This window comes from Corapipo altera, unplaced genomic scaffold (assembly GCF_003945725.1).
Source record: "Corapipo altera isolate COAL_440 unplaced genomic scaffold, ASM394572v1 24b, whole genome shotgun sequence".
NCBI lineage: Eukaryota > Metazoa > Chordata > Aves > Passeriformes > Pipridae > Corapipo > Corapipo altera.
The window spans coordinates 12,472,204-12,489,580 of record NW_020884888.1 but is presented as its reverse complement, the minus strand read 5'-3'; the positions used below and the strand labels follow the sequence as shown (position 1 = coordinate 12,489,580).

Here is a 17,377-nt window from a genome sequence, read left to right as displayed (position 1 = left end):
TTCTACCACTTAAGTGTGCAATCCAGCAAGACATAACATTACTGACACCCTCATTTTAGCAAGTGAATTACCTCTAAATTAGCAATTCAGAAATGAAGACAGAAATAAATTTATACTCCCGAGCACCCACTAAGGCACTCCAGGCTCATTTACCAGGCTATTCAGCACGCAATTAATCATTAATTCCACAAAGCACCTACCTGCCAAACCAAGTGTTCCTTTACAACAGCTGTACCTGATAGACAGACGCTCAGCACAATCGTATGAGATGCAGAGGTCAAGACGCTGGCAACTATAGCGTCTCTCATGTTGAAGGGCAGCATGGTATACACCACAAAAATAATGAACAAGAAAAATGATACCTGTGCAAGACAGCAAGACAAAAAAAGAAGCATGTCAAATTTACTTTGTAATAACATTAAAAAAATAGCATTTAATTTTGAAGTCTCTTCAGTATAAAGTTACACAACATTTTTTTACAGTAAAGTTATTCCTAACCACTCCAGAAAATCAATTTAGGAAGAATTCATTTTTAAAAGTGTTGGAAAATTTACAATAAACTAGATTTAAGAAGTGCAGTTGCAAAATACCATATTATGGTTTCAGACCTACACAATACTCCAAACTTTTCAAATTTATCTTTTCAAATTTTATTTTTATTAACAACCTGTTTACCATTAAAAAGTAGTTTTTTTAGGACTGGTGGATTCTGATTGTGAACTACATTACAAAACAATCCGCCAAACCCCTCCATAGAGCCTTGATTTTAATACAGAGAGATTTCGTACATTCTGATGCAATGAAAATTCACAATATGTGACATAATGCAAAAAGAAAAAAAAAAAGCCCAGGTTCAGCAAAGCATTTTGGCTTAACAAGATTGTATTTCATGTGTATCTACATGGCCTATGTCAAATTCCATCAAAATACTACATTTTAAGGAAATACATTTATTTAGTCATGAAAAACATTTTTAGAAAATCATAGCCCATATGCAAAATTTCCGGTTAGCTTCTTTTAAAGAATAATAGTGTCCAAACTAACATTATGGAACAAACTCTCCAAATGCACAGCCCAACCTGTAACAGCAAAAGGGATTCCTTCACTATACATAGAAAATATATATTTGATGGTATGCATATGTTCCAAACTCCACCACACACTTGAAAAAATGTAACTACATTTGGGACACAGGTTTTGTACACATGAGTAGGTAATTCTGAAAATGTGCCAGCTTGTGTATAATTATATCTCTAAGTAAGGTTTTCCATCAGTTTTAGTTGAGTTGCAAGTCTATTCACCATCTAGCAGTTGTACACACATAGTATGTAACTCAGAAAGCTCCCAAGCAGGCATGAGCAATAATAATTTGCTGCTTGCTTCCCTTAGTGTCAGTTTGTTTTCTTCACATCTGCATGTGCTGATTATATAATCAAACCTGAACCCTAAGGTATGTGTACCTACAGGACAATGGAGGCATTATTTTCCATCATGGAGACAGAGCTGGATGGAGAAGGAAGTCCACTTCTGTTCTCTACTCAGCTTTCTCCCATTCCTCCTTTAAGATTAATCCAGCTCCTTCCAGATCTCTCATGCTCTTTTCAATGCTGCCTATCCCACATGCTTGAGTTAAACAGTTCAATGCCTTGAAATGAAACAAAACTATGAGGGAAATGAGGGATAATAAGAAAATACAGTAATAAAAAAGGCAAAGCAATAGCTTTGCTTCTCTACTGTTTCAATCTGCCAGCTGATAGCAAAAGGAAACAAAAGTGTTTGATATCTGTTTGGTTTCAGTTCTTCCTAAAAGTTTTAAGTGATCAGATGTTAGTAAAACCAACAGCAAAGGGTATAAAAATTTGGTCTAAGTAAGAGAAGGGTTAAGCAAGTATGATGTTTTAAAATTGTCCTGGCTCGAGAAAAATCAACTGTGATACTGAGAGAATTAACCAGTAGTCTTAAAACTTGGGAAAGATATAGAAAGCTATAGAGGCTAGAAAAGGAAACAAAACACATGCCTTTGAAAGGCTGGGAAAAGGGCTAAAACTTGTCAGCTTAGCTTTAACTCCTACAGCAGTACCAGAAAAAATAATAAAACAATTAATAATCAAGATTACTGAAAGTTAAGAAAAATACAGGTTAACAGCCAATGTGATTTTCCTGAGAACAAATCATGTTAAAGCAATCACAATAACAGGTATCGGTATAGAGGAAAACCCAAATAATGAATTAGGCAGCAACAAGGGATGTGAAAAGTCTTCTAAAACAGCCATAAGAAGAATGGATACCAGAGCCAAAATACCTTATCAGCATGTAAGACCAGCTACCTAAGACATGTTTCCAGTTAAAGACCAGGCTGGATGGGGCCCTGAGCAACCTGGTCTAGTGGAAGACGTCCCTGCTCATTGAGGGGGGGGTTGGAAGCGGACTTCAAGTTTTCTTCCAACATAAATCATTCTATGATTCTATGATTAAAAAATGATTTGAGGAAGAATCATCCTGGACCCTAGTCCTGGAAGAAGGATTTCAAATGCTCACATTCCTAGGGATTTTTCATGAAAACAAAGTTTTATTATTTCAAGTTTAGCTTTCTCATTGACTACAGGGAAAATGGCATTCAAGTATTTGTGAAAATTTTATTATTAAAACATAAAAAAATTTCCTTCTCTAACAGTCTTGTCTCCAAAAAATAAAACTGGCATATTTTTTGATATCTGATTTTATAGCCAGACAAAATGATCCACTCCATTTGTGAGGTACTTATTAAAACTCATTATAAGATATAAGATAGAATATGACACTGTTGTTTTTTTCAATTTTGATATAAAACAGGCTACTAAGCACGGAAAAAAAAAAAATCGGCATTTTGTAATGCTTCCAATTATATCAGTTGTATCAGCTTAAAATTTGTTGTATATCTGTAACCAACTATCCATTCTTTAAATTACCCCACTATTTTCCTTGGTCAAAATAAATGGATAATTTCAACATTCCACAACTACAAACAGAGAGTGCTTTTACAAGGTTCAATTCCCTTGACACTACATTTCAAGTTCTCCACTTCTGAACATCGAACAGGCTGGGTTCCACTGGAACTGTGTTAATGAACATTTGACAAAAATTGACCCATCAGTTCTTGAAATTTGGGTATCAGAATGCTGTTACAAAGCAGAAGAGCTATCTATAGTCCTGCTAAGACAGAAACTCTCATCCAAAACACATAGCAAACAGCTCCTGCCAATAGCTTTGATTCTTGGTTACACTGTTTTTCTCCTATTTCCAGTAGTGGTCTAATGACTCAAGAAGTTGAAAGCTCCATTTATCACAGAAGTTGCTTTTTTATTTCACCATGGCTTAAGAATATTTCCCCCTCGTAGCCTGAAATAAGATGCTTCTACACTTTATCTTGATAGTAGATATGCATGGTATGTAAGATGTGGGACCTTTCAACATACTTCAAAATGTCAGTGTATTTCAGTTTGAGATCGTAGAAGTCAATATTCAAAGGCTTATGAGCAGGTAAAAAGAAGAGACAAGCTTTCTGGACTGAGTCAGAGCCTGCAGAATGGTCAGTGGCCTTGACCATTGATCTATTTCATGAAAGGCCCTTTTCATTATCCTTTTGTATGAATTGGCAGAATATTGGTGATAGTAACATGAAAAAGCAGTGATGACAAGCTTCGAAGGACCCCAGTATCTCATTGTAAGACTTACTAATGCTAATGCTCATCACTGGATGCCTGCACTTGGTGTGTGTACCCATCAGTAAACACAGCATTAATTTACAGTGCACAATTTTTGACATATTAAAAGGAGTCTGTTCCACCAAAGTGTGCCATAATCACAAAGCCTGTTGCTGTTTTGAAACTGTGTTGGAAGCAATCTCTAATGTGAGTCATCACTATGACTGCCTAGTTGAAACACACTTTTTGCCCTAATCTCAATTTACATTGCTTTAGGAATTTGATTTTCAGAGACTTTATCTATGAGTTTATGTTATCCATACCTTGGAGATGGGGGCATTCATGGTATGCATCATAGCACATACCATTCCTTTTTAGTTAACACTGGTGTAACATCTTACAGAGAAGTATGTGGCTTTCCTGCTTTGATTGAGGGGTATCCAGGACTCTGGTCCATCACTCTTGACTGTCAGAGCTTAGCAAACCCTGAGTGTGTTTGCTGCTCTCCATATTTCTTTCCCATACTTCAGTAGGGCCACATTTTCATCTACTATGTAAGCAGTTCTTTTCCACAGCAATTTAAAGGATGATGCAACTACCATAGTGGCCATAGTGTAGCTGTGTAGATGGGTATGTAACAGACTATTTTTCTCCAGATTTTGCGCAGCTGCTTTCAGAAGGGCAGTAAAAGTCCTCATATAGATTGAGGTAGTCATGCCACTAAGGAGAGTTGGGCACCAAATGGTATAATGACACCATGGTGTGGGGTATCAACGATGATCATGAACCCTCAAAAAACCTCATTCTTGTCATAGAATACAACACAGAACTATAAGTAAGCATCTTCATGCATCATGCAAAATGGAAAGACACCAGTTGCACAAGATAGAGAAGAAGATCCTTCTTTAAATCAAACTCATTCTGAGTATTTGTCATGTTGGCAGTTTTGTCCCAGCATCTCCACATGTATATTTGCTACTGCAGCCTCTGACCTACAGTGTTGACTGTGACCTAGCAGAACTGGTATGAAATCGATAGTACTTGGTGGTTCATAGACACTGCTGTTGGAAACATCACTAGTTTGGACTGTGACAGCACAAACTGCAGTGGACCCAAGTCATGAATCTATGCTGGTTTTGGAGCCCACGGATGCAACCTGTTCTCAGAAACCACATCCCCCTGTTGTCACCAGTTTCGCCTCTGACTGGTGTTGTCTCAACTCTGAAGGGTATCTGAAGTAGAAATTTTAACATATTTTACACATTAAAATTGTCTTTCCTAGCACATAGGGTATCAGAGGGGATGTTGCTTTTGACACTGAGAACAACTGTACAAAAAGATACTAATCATTCCTTTTGTACAAATTATATTCCAACAACTCACAATTTCCCATCTAGACAGCCTTTTTTAAAACTGTGTTAAGATGGTTAATTGAAACTGGCTTGGCATGTGTAAAATTCACTCAATTTAATGTTACTCTGACCAGAATTTCCCCTTGAGGAGTACAACACTTTGGCACTGAAGCTGGCATGCAAATCTGAATGCTCCATTTCAGTATGAGTTAGGGGAAAACACTGCTTTGATCACAGCCAGCAGTAATGAGGCTACAGCTAATAAAATAACTGTAGCTCTTTGGGACAACTTCAACAGGGCTACCTTTTCACTGTGAAACCAGAAAAGACCCTGTTCCCATAATTAAAATGTTAGACTACAAAAATTCATACTAAGTCAGCCAGCCCACTACAGAATCACTTCCAGAGGTTTTTCAAGATCAGCTTCCCCCTTACAGTGTAAAGGGAGTAAAAGTTCATCAGGTAATTAAAGAATTTTCCCTTGGAAAGGTACTTAGATTACATCCACTGATTTCAAATGTCATCTGTATACCTAATTTCATAGAAGACACTCTAGCTTTTCTAAATAAATAGTTAGGTTTTGTAACAAAATTGGCAGGACCTACTAATCTTAAAAAATAGTTACAAATACCATGTTTGTAGTTTAGTACAATAACTCTATGTTAAAGCTTTGTGTTGGTAAAGGTTGTAAATATGTAAAGGTCTTTGCCATTCTACTTCTGAATTCCATCCCCTCAAAACTTCTGACTCAAACTTCTAAAAGCCAGGCAATGTTCAGAGAACAAAACAAGTTACCCAGATAAAACAAAAAAATTCACTGAGTACTAAAATCAGCTTCTTTTCTGAGTCATCTATAAAAAGGCTTAAATTATGAAAGCATTGGATAAGATGAAGATGGAAATATTGTTCAACAAACCCTGAAACACCAAAAAAACCAAACACTCAAATGAAACTAGCAGAAGATTGGTTGAAAAAAGGTGAAAAGGAAGTACACCTTTACCTAGAGGACACCTGCCACGGGAGATCATAATATACCATAAGGATCAAAAAAGAGATTAAACAAATTCATGGACACCTTGTCCATAAACCAATAATAAAAAGACAAGGCAGGGAAATGTACCCTTCGATTTTGCTAACACACCTGTGGAGGCTGGGCAAGGTATGAAGGAAACTGAGCACAAAAAGGGATCAAGCTTGTGTGCTGTCTTTTAATAGCATCTTCTCTAGCACTTCTTGGAGACAGCATACTGGGCTAGACGGACTATGGTCTTACCCTGCAGGAAGTTCCTTGTGTTCTTGAGCTAAAACTCAGAAGTGCTTCAAAGAAAGAGATAAAGCAGTTCTGATACAGTATCCTCCCTGACTTTAAAATAAAGCAAGGGAATTCAGAAAAAGAACTGAAAGTCCAAGGATACTATGAATAGAAAGTATTGTAGAACCATTTACTAGTTGGAAGGGAATTGTGAGAAGAAAGTTAAACTTTGAGCAACAACAGGATAAAATATAGAAGAAGATAAATTCACCCAATGTTTCTCAAATCCCTGGTATGCCATAAACCTCAAGAATAAAATCAACAACGAAGATTTTGTTTGGAATTTACTCTATAAATTTCCACAATAAATTATAACTTCAAATATTTTTACCAAACATAAGGTTTGTTTTCCAATAATTGTCATAGAGATAGTAAACAACCCTGTAAATCATGCCTTGTTCTTGATCATACAGAACTCTCAAACTAATAATCCCTTTCTATTGTGCACAGGTCTAGGTTTAAATGTCATCAGGAAACTAACAGTCATCCCAACCTCTGCCAAAAAATTAACCACAACCATTAGCAAAATGGGACAATAAAAGCAAGTTGATTGCACTAAACCAGATATTTTTAAATAACTGTGCAATAAGAGACCTTCAAATATGCTCCTAAAGTAACATATTAATGTGACAATAAAAGACTTCTGAAAAGGAAGGAAAATTCATATTCGAAATAAGATATAATCTGATTGTTCTCTATGTCACGGGATCTTTTCTTTCACTGGATTGGATCAGTAAGAGGGGTACGGGATCTGGAAGGAGCGACCCAAGGAACATTAGTGGAGACTCAACAATCCATAATAATTTTTGGCCCTTCCTGTTACAGTAAGAGGAAACTGAGCAACCATCATCTCTAGCAGATTTGAGATTATTCCCAAACTCACTAAGAAGGAATTTAGTTCACACTGTATGCCTGTTTTTACTATCTTTCTCACTTAATTCTCTTCTTTCTGCTGTATCTTATCACCCTTGTTCCAACTGCACTATAGTCAAAGCAGTCAAGAAGACAGATTTGCTGTTTCAATGCTGATAAGTCCCTGCAAGCAGAAAGACAACATGAAGCACTATATAGCCCAACAATGGCATCTCTTTGCAATGATTTGAGACTCTAACTGGATCAGATGACAATATGCTATATCTTCAGTATTTTCAGTGATGAGACAAGTGAAAAGCATCAGAGATAGTGAATACATTGTTCATCCTTGTTATTTTTCCCTCCTGTGTTTTCCCCATAAATATTAGGATCAGAAACCTACAATTGCAGCCTGATTATCACAGCTGGCATTTTCTCTAAAAGGGACAGTTGAGACCCTCTTTAATGTTACCTTAATAATTTTGGGGCTTTTTTTAATCTAAGGACAGTGAAAAAGGCATGATAGCACATTATTAAAACCAAAGTCTTGTCTTTTCATGCCACCATAGAAGTAAAGCCAAACTCTGCCTAAGACCACACTGCACCTTATTCAGAACAATACTACACAATTCTAAACTGTAATTAAATTAACACATTTTAAAAGTGGAAAATCAAAAGAGATCCAAATGGCTATACAGTATATGTAGACAGACTGAAGACCAGAGCAATAAACTGTAATTTCACTTGGACTGCTAAGGAGGTTATTTTACAATACTCAAGGTACCATGCACAAATTTAAAAGGAGTTTAAGAAGAACACACATTGAAAAGATTTTCAAAGTTTCTATGAAGAAACACAAAACTGCGAAAACCAAAAGATACATAAAAACCTAATCTGGTTAGATAGGATGTGAAAATCCATGTTAAAATAAGCATGCTCACATATACACAGAAAATACTAGCAATGACAGCAATTAATATAAATCAGAAATCAAATAAGCTAGTAAGGACAGAAGACAAATACACCACATTTCAGGGAGAATACATTACATTTTCAGGAGATCAAAGGAGCTTTTTACACGTGTTTGGCATGAAGTAAGTCTAACACTGAATTTCATCAACTATTATAAGAGAATGTAAAACTTTTAAATCCAACAAAAGAAAAGCAGAACCATCAAATGTCTGTTCTCTATTAAGGGAAAAGCTAAATGATATATGTTCACCGTGCTAGAGAATAATTGCAGTACAGTTTCATGTTCCAAAATATTAGCTCACAAGTATATAAAGACACAGATAGTAATGTTGAGACATTTTTAAACAGCAGGTCCAATAAACCATGCTCAAGCATCTTACAAGAGTTCTGGATTATGTATGTTGATTTTCTGTACTTCCTAAACACCAGGTCAGTTCCAGAGAACTGCAGTAAAATTGGTAAAGATAGGAAGGTAAAGAAGGTAAAAATAGGAAGTAAAAACAGCAAATAAATGGTCGGCTTTTGTACTGGAAGGACTGTGTTATTGGATTCAGAGAATTTATGCTATGTCTTCCTAAGTGTTTTGTAAAAAGGAGAGGAACAGTGATGTGGCAATGACTGATGTGATTTTAATATTGTTCAACGTATTCAAAAACAACAAAACATGGGAAAAGTTGCAGAAGTGACTCACACTGGTGTGACTGGGCCTTAAAATAGCAGATGAAATCCAACATGATAAATGCAAAATAGCAGGTATGGAGAAAACAACTTTAACTTCCAAAAGCAGTCTTCACATTAATTGCTACATCCTCTGAAAAAAATACAAGACTCACTGTGACTAGCTCTTTGAAAAAATGAATGATAGCAGTGGTTCAAAAGGCAAATAAAAGGACAGCAATACTTAGGAAAAGAATGGAGGATCAAGTGTCATGATGACATTGTATGAATCCATGGTGGGCATATTTCTTGAATAGTTCATGCGATTCTTTTCTCCCTATCTTAAAAAAAAATCCAAAGGAAAAAACCTCATGTTGGTAACACCCACACCCCCTCAGCATTCTCTTCTCTAGGCTGAAAAGCCCTAGCTCTCTCACCCTGTCTTCAAATGAAAGATGTTCCAGTCCCTGAGTCATCTTTGTGGCTCTTCACTGGACTCAATTCATTAAATGTGTATTTCTCTTGTACTGGGGAGCCTAGGACTGGACCCTGCACTCCAGATTTAGTGTCACCAGGGCTAAGCAGTGGGGTAGTCCCTCAACCATTAGGAAGACTACAGTTCTTCCAAATGTAGCCCAGGGCATGATCACAGACCAGGTCCAGTACCACCCAAAACTCTGAGGAAGTCTAAGCCCTGAGAAACCTATGCCTCTGACATACTGACCTACAGGAACACTGCAGCCATCAGAGGAGCCTCAACAATACACCGAGAAGCCCTGGAATCTTCTGTGTTCATGATTGTCAGAGAACCCATCAAGAGCGGTGCTTGAAACTGAAGAAGGAAGTAAAGTAGGAGTATACAGATGGTGGTAACACTGAGTAGTCATTTCCTCTAGTGATCAGAAGCGTTCCATTCCTTGAGAAACTCAAGTTTCAGCAAAGGGCAACACCCTCAGTGAGCTGACATTTGCTGTGGCTGGTGTCAGAACAAAGGGAATAACCAGACAGTGATAAAGGGTCATGGTTGGGGTACATCTGGTAGAAAAATTTAGACTTCTGAAGAGCCTGAACAGAGGAAAATTGGATTTCCTTTGCACAGATCAACAGTCTCATATAGCAGCTCAAGTAAGAAACTGCAACAAAGGAAAGACATGGTACACTGATATGACTCCACTTAAAAAACCCCAATACTCTGAATACATTTTTTTTTTTTTGCAAATTATGGCTTATTGTAAGCATATATTTTTGGACAAAACAGAGAAGAAAAGTAAGACATTGTTATCGTTTACCTTGGCTGGATGCCCTGTGTCCACCGAGACTCTGCCCAACCCCCCCAAAGGGAAAAGGAAGAGGGAAGGGGGGAAATAAAAAAAAACTTGCAAAACCAAGGCCGCTGAGAAAGGCAGTTTTAAATTTACACAGAGAAGAAAAAGAGAACTATAAGTACTACATACAGGGAAGACTGACAATAAAGACTACCTCCCCACGAGAGGTGTTTTCCTCCTCTGAAGAACAGCTGCCTATCCCACGTAACTGTCCTGGAAGAGAAGGAAGGAGTTGTTTCCTTCTTGTCTCTTTATATCTGAGCTGATGCAACATGGTATGGAATACCTTATTGGTAAAATATACATCAGGTGACCTATCCTAGTTCTGTTTCCCTCCCAGGGAGGGTTACAAACCCACTACACCAAGGAAAGGAGCCCCTTAATAACTGTCCTCAAATACTGTGACTGTGTACAGAGTGCTAATAGCATGATGTTAATAGAAAGGAAGAAAACAGATTTCTTCTTTAGGAGACCTGCCGAAATAGGACATAACATCTCCTTGGAAAATTTTATTACTCATACAAACAACATGCCTGGAAGTGCATGACATCAAAAAAGTGGACAATGTCATGTTAAAATTATCTAACCTGTGAAGGGGAAAAAAACCAAGAAAAATTCACAGTATTTAATTGTCATGAGGTCAAAACAGATTTTGTAGCACTCAGTCAAAAATCTGTGCTATACCCCTGTGACACCAGCCTTTCCCAAAGTTTTTCAAAACATCTGCTAATACATTCCCAAAAACTTTAATACAAGGTGAAATTATCACACTCGTTCTTGCACAGTGCCTTTAGGACCTCAGCCTTTCATATTGCTCAGAGCTTCCTATTTGCAATGTTGGCTGTTATGCCCATGGGTCTGCACGTGCCAGCCCAAACAGTGTTGCTGTAGTGGGTTCCCATGGAAAAGGATTGTCACTGACATGGGTATCATCTCTTTTTTTTTCCCCCTTTTCCCTCTCTTCAGCTGTGGGTTTTGATTTACATTAGCGGACCCGATAATAAGAATGCCCAGAGCTTTGCAGCTGCTGACATTAGCATGTTCCAGTCAGCACTAACAGCATCCCATGCAGGAATGACCATCTGGGAGTCTAAACAGGTCCTGAAGAGAAGCATACAGTCACTGTGGGATAAGAACCACAGGGAGAACCACTTACTGGACTAGAGGAGACACACAGGAAAGGATGCTTATCTGGAGTGCCTCTGATGCTTCTCCTCCCAGCTGCCCCTGGGGAAAGTTTGTTTTTTCCCTTTTCTATCTCTTTCTTACTTTGCTTCTGTTTCTTTCCACTAGAGTCAATGCATGCCATCAGCTACAAACCTTGCTGATAAATCTCTGTGCGTATGAACTTGTCCCAACATCTTTCAGTCAACATGTTTTCCCCTCAACTTTGGAAAACCACAAAGTGATTTCTAATTCAAAGAGTAGTCAGATTTTGGTAGCCACTAAGACAACAACTTTTACATGAACACTGGGGACCAACAGTGCTAGCAGCCTGGATGTTGCTTCCTTAGGAAGGACATAGTGCTGTTGTGAAAGGGCAGTCCAGGTTTCCTTTATCCTTTCACTCCAGACAAACCTTCTGGTAGGGTAAAAGGCACAGGTGTGGAATGCAAAGGTTGAACAATTATGTAGGAATGGACATGTGCATCAAAGCCAGTAACGATAAGGACAACAAAAATCATCATTATCATCATTTCTTCTCCAGTTTGGCCATGTAAAAATTACATGTTTTACTCATAACACTCTCCCAAGCAAAACAAAAAGAGGGAGAGGGTATTCATACATTTATTTCCTACTTCCCCATTTGTCAAACTGTCTTTTTTGGGAGCGCTAATCCCTACTAGATTCATGGATATAGATCAAAGTTAATTCTCTTACAGGGATTTAATTTCTAATGAAATTCAAGAAAAAAAAAAGTGGGTAAAACAATTTCATGGTTATTCATAGGAATTCAACCTGTTTTGATAGCATAGATAGGCCTTCACTTGAGATCTGTCAGAGGTTTAACCTGTTTTACATAAAGACTGAAAGGAGAAAGATTAAACTGGAGAGTGGTTACACAGAAATTATATTCAAACGAATTTAACCTGACAGACAAGCAGATTCACCATTATCACAGTCATCCCAAACTTCTCTCATTGCCTGCCTGTGTACTGTTCAAGGTCAAATGCTCTTCTGAGCCCAGGTTTTTCACAATTAGCTTCTTTTCCTTTTAAATCCAAACCCTGTTGTCACAATGCAGCTGGGATTTGCTCTCTGTCGGGGTCGACAGCGGGTCTGTTAGCACCTTGGCACATACTGACGAAGCAACAGATATTGACCAGATCAAAGTATACCCCTGAGATGCCCTGAAAAGAGAGGACTGAAAATGAAGGCCCTGATCCTGACAACATACTGATGCATCCTGAAGAAGCTGTCCCGTGGAAACAGAGAACACTGTCTCATGAAAACAGGAACACTGTCTCATGAGAACAAGGACCTGTTTTGAATGAGAGTAGTTGGGAAAAACATCAACATGAGAGAAAAATAAGAGCAGGTGCTCGGGACTGTTGTGGGAAAGAACTGGGCTGTTTTGAGAAAGAGCAAAGTTGTTGTGAGAAAGTAGAGTTTAGAAAATGCACCTATTAGCTGTAAGAATTCTGGTGTGAAAGTTTGAACTGTCCTATCCGTGTGCATTACGTGTGTTCAAAAACTGTACTTAAGGGGCTGCGCAGCAGCCCCGCTGTCCCTGCTTTTTTCTTGGAATAAACTTTGTTGGAACCTTTTTTCGTGTCGCTTTGGCCGTTCCGACATTATCAGCGACAGCTCTCCAAAGATTTGTGTGGATTTCTTTTGAAATTGTGAATATAGCAATGTGGAAATCAATAAAAAATGATAATGATGTCTTTGAGAAATTCTCAGATGAATTTCAGACATACATATATGCACACACACTCTTTGTTATGGAAATGAAAAATATAATACTGGTCATTTCAGTATATAAGTAAATATAGATTGATAATATTTTAATGTAATATCTGTATTTAAAACAATATTATGTAAAATTTAAAGTCATTTTTCAATAGAGACCAGCAATAGAGCATATCCTTAGGCTAGGTGATCTTAATAATCTTTATAATCCTGATTTTAAATACAGAGTCCATTGATTTGATGAACAAGGTAGGTCCAAATATTCATGGACCAGTGATGTGATTTCATCTGCAGCTCTTAATTGTAGCTATCTTCTAATTACAAAGAGATTCATTATGTAGCTGTAGGATTAGTTAAATGTGGTAGACTAAATTAATCCCAGTAGGATGAATATAGAGGAAAAGTTATCCCAATCTATTTTAACAAGCATGGGATTTCATGTTCCGCTGTGTTTCAAATATTAAAATTAGTCAACAAGTAATTTACATACTATTTGGAAGAAGGTTCCACCATTGCTTGTTGAAAGGACTGTTGTTTCACACCTGCCATTTCACACCTTTCACACTGTAAAGCTTTTTCTCCTCAAGAGTTTTCAGTGGAACAATTTTTATGGAAGTCTGGGTCCCCAAAGGAAAAAAACAGCATACTCAAAATCCCAGAAAGAATGACACAACTTCCAAAGTAATCAGTATAGCACCTTTTTGCAGTAAAATGTGCCTAAGTAGTGTATAACACACACACAACCAGAAAATTTATCTGAATTGAACAACAAAATATTTGTCACATTTCTTCACTTAATAATTTTAGGTTGGAAGGGACCTCTGGAGGTCATACAGTCCAACCTCCTGACTAGTTTCAAAGATAGATAATGGTCAAATTACTTCATATAATGAGCACAAATCTCGAAATAATTTATTGTTGTCTACACAAAACCATGTGTGCTTTACAGAGTGATGAGTTAATTAAAAGAGACAATAAACAGAGAAATATAACATAAAAACCTAAACTGTTCTTCAGTTTTTTTCTTACAGTAGGAAATAGCACTTGTATTATCAAAATTGGTATTCAATTTCTCAAGTGAACAGAACAAGGCAATTCCCCTAAAATGAGAGGAATACTTTTAAACCTCTTTATTGACATACCCAATCCCAAATCACTATTGAAGCCAGACCCCTAAATCCAGTCAAGTTCCTAACAACAGCAGATACAACTGGAAGAAAAAAACTGCCAAAATTACAGGAGTCACAAAATGTTTAAAAAGAAATGGTCACATTCTGCTTAAATTATGACACAGTTTATGGAACCACACAACTTTGCCCATGAAAAAAAATAGCAGGAAAATAAAGGCAAGAATTTGCAGATACTGTTGGGAATGCAATGACAGAGATACTCCAACGAAAGTGTGAAATACAAATGTCCTCCTTACAGTTATTGCAACAATACATCAGTGATCCCTCTTTTTTTTTACTGTCTGATTGTTCACAGGCACAGAAGTAGATGGAAACACATTATCCACATTAACAGATATGGCTGAACACTACCTCCTAATAAATGTTTGTGGATCATACTATAGAAATCAATGGAAACCATGTATGCCATGTAGAAGAATACAGTCATAAGATGATATTCTCAATATATTCCTGAGGAGATGGGCCAGCTCCAAGTAAGTGCTCTATATCAAATCCAAGTCAGTGCTGACTTGACTTAGTGCTAACAAAATAAATGAGGGAAAACCCCAACCAAACCCCATGCCATGCATTTCAGAAGCTGCAGGACTTCACATCTCTTTCATTTCTAAGCCCTGAGCATTTAAATAAGACCAATAAATAAATTAAAGTTTAAACTAAACATCAGTCCTGCATCCTGTATTTCTTTCCCAAGCAGCCTATCCATAGGATTAATACGCTACCACCACCAATAAATCTATACCAACATACATTCTTACTAAGCTGCCTCATTCCTTCTCTCTGAATGGATTCTCAGCTGCCTGGTCAGAAGTAGAGAGGAATCTTAGAACACCCAGAATGAAGAAAGCTTCATTTAGATCAGAGGGAAATGTTTCCTCTGTTTTGCTGTGCTTTCCTCAGATGAAAAACAAAAAGAGTGGGACTACTTTGGAGCAACAGGATATATTTTTTCTTCTACCCATTATCATGCCAACTATCTGTCACTATTGCAGTGGTACATTAAAAGTCAGCAAAGGGACTGATGATCACTGTGTCTAATATACAACAGTAAGCCAAGGGTATTAATTCCACTCAAATGACTGGATACAGCAAGATTGACAAGCTACAGCTGTAACATACAATGTAAGATTTGAAGACTGAAAAGACTGTACAAGGAGCGTGAACACTGCCACGACCAGTGAAGGAGAGTGTTTCACCTCACATTAAGCTGGCAATTTGTATGCTAATAATTTAACACAGCACTGGGTCTTTGAACAGTCCAGTGAGAGGAGACTTAAAAACTCTCTCTGCCATCAGGTACGAACAGCTTTATCCAGACAAGAAAGGAGAAAAGAATTATGTGAATCTAAACAGAACCATAGGCCTGATTGTGTGTAAAGAAAACACAGACATCCAGATCAAATTTCTGTTCCATGAATAAAAATTTAGAGTTTGCGTAAGAACAGGTTTCTTGTGCATAAGAACATGATGCCCAATTAGATGGATGCTGCAAACAACTAGACGAAATGAGAGAAGCTTTGGGGTTGATCTAAGGATAACTCAACCTAAGTGTGATCTTCCTTTACTTGTTGCATCCCATCTCAAAAACATTTGCAACTGGACAGCTTTCTGTTTTCCCATTTTGTAAACAAATTAATTATTTTACAGTTATTTAAACCTGAATTGAGTTAGGGGTGATTGGTAGGTTATTGGCAAATACTATCCCTGCCAATGTGGTAATCCTTTTGGTAAAAATAAGATACTCTCACAGTGCTCAGCACAAGTCCAGAGAACGTAAAAAAAGTGTCAAGCTAGGAAAAAAGCTTTAAAACTGGGTCAGCTGGAGTTTGTATGGAGGAGATATCTTCTGATGAGAAGCACACACTGACAACTTCAGAAACACGTGAGCAATGACTTTACCTCCAAGAGTCTTCCAGCAAGCTTGGAATACCTATGAAGATAATTCAGTTTATTTAATCTATTCTCTTGCATCAAGAATCATTATTCACATCTGGTTTTTTTCATGCTAAGGATGTCAGTGAAAGTAACATAGCTGCACCAAAATGCCATGGAGGTGACTGAGAACAATTAATTTTAACACACTGGATGTTCAAATCCATTGATAGTGAAGTATCTCCCAATTTTACAGATGTTACTATTTTAAGGTGCAACATAACTAAGTCAGGAACATGATTTAGCAATCAGTAAGCTTCAAGGAGGTACAGACAGATTAGATAAATACCATTGTCCTTGAAATAAGACAGTGTATGCCACTACAGCCTAACAGTAACTGAAAGAGCTATGTCAGTCCTTACCAAGAAAGGGAAATGGAGAAAATATCAGGTATCACAAGACTTCAGTGTTCCCATACTCATACTTTTAAACATTCATAACAGTACTGCTGAACTCCCATTACAACATCTAATTATACACATCTTACAGACACTGTAATTATTTCACCAATATGACAGGAGAACTCCATAGCTCGGAGATGCAATTTTCTACACTTTGAAGCACTAATGGACAAATCTCATTCTGTGCCCAGTCCACCTCTGCAAGTAGCTTTTTCATAAAGGAATAGTTTAGTGAAAGCTTTAGCTAAAAATGGAAAGAAGTATGAATTAAAGATGACAGGAATAAAACTTAAAAACAGACCACTGTAAAAAGTGGGGCTTTCTGTGGCCCCTTTCACAATCATTGCTTATCTGAAAAGAGAGACAGCTTACTACATTTACAAGACAGGCAACATTTATCATCACTGTACAGAACTTGAATAAAAAGATAATTTATGTATCCCCCTCACCTATTTTTAGGTGGAATTATCATTATCCCTATTACAATTTCCTTTTTTTACCACAGATATTATAATTTTTATTCTCAAGACATTTTTGGTGTATATAGAAGCTATGCAAATGCTTCTTTTCCAGATCAGGGATTTTCATTTACATCTTCATATGAGACACTATGTTCTCTTTTATACCCCAACATACAAATTCTTCAAGTGGGAAACTCCTCCCAGTTCCTGGCATCAAAGCCTAGCAGTACAGTGTCCAGTGATAATACTATAGATGTGTGCATGGATTTTCCCTGAGATTGCATCCTGGAGATTCATGGCCTAAAGAATTAAATTTACTGGTTCTTTTCA

The 17,377-nt window shown here is 37.3% G+C and overlaps 1 protein-coding gene across 1 annotated transcript in view; it reads right to left on the bottom strand.

Annotated features, from left to right (window-relative positions):
• Window positions 1-17,377, bottom strand: part of ADCY2 (adenylate cyclase 2) — a 211,637-nt gene that overhangs the window by 145,201 nt on the left and 49,059 nt on the right. Inside the window, exon 3 of the mRNA XM_027644049.1 lies at window positions 201-362. Within this exon, the coding sequence (XP_027499850.1) occupies window positions 201-362 (162 nt within the window). The remainder of the gene's footprint in view (window positions 1-200; window positions 363-17,377) is intronic.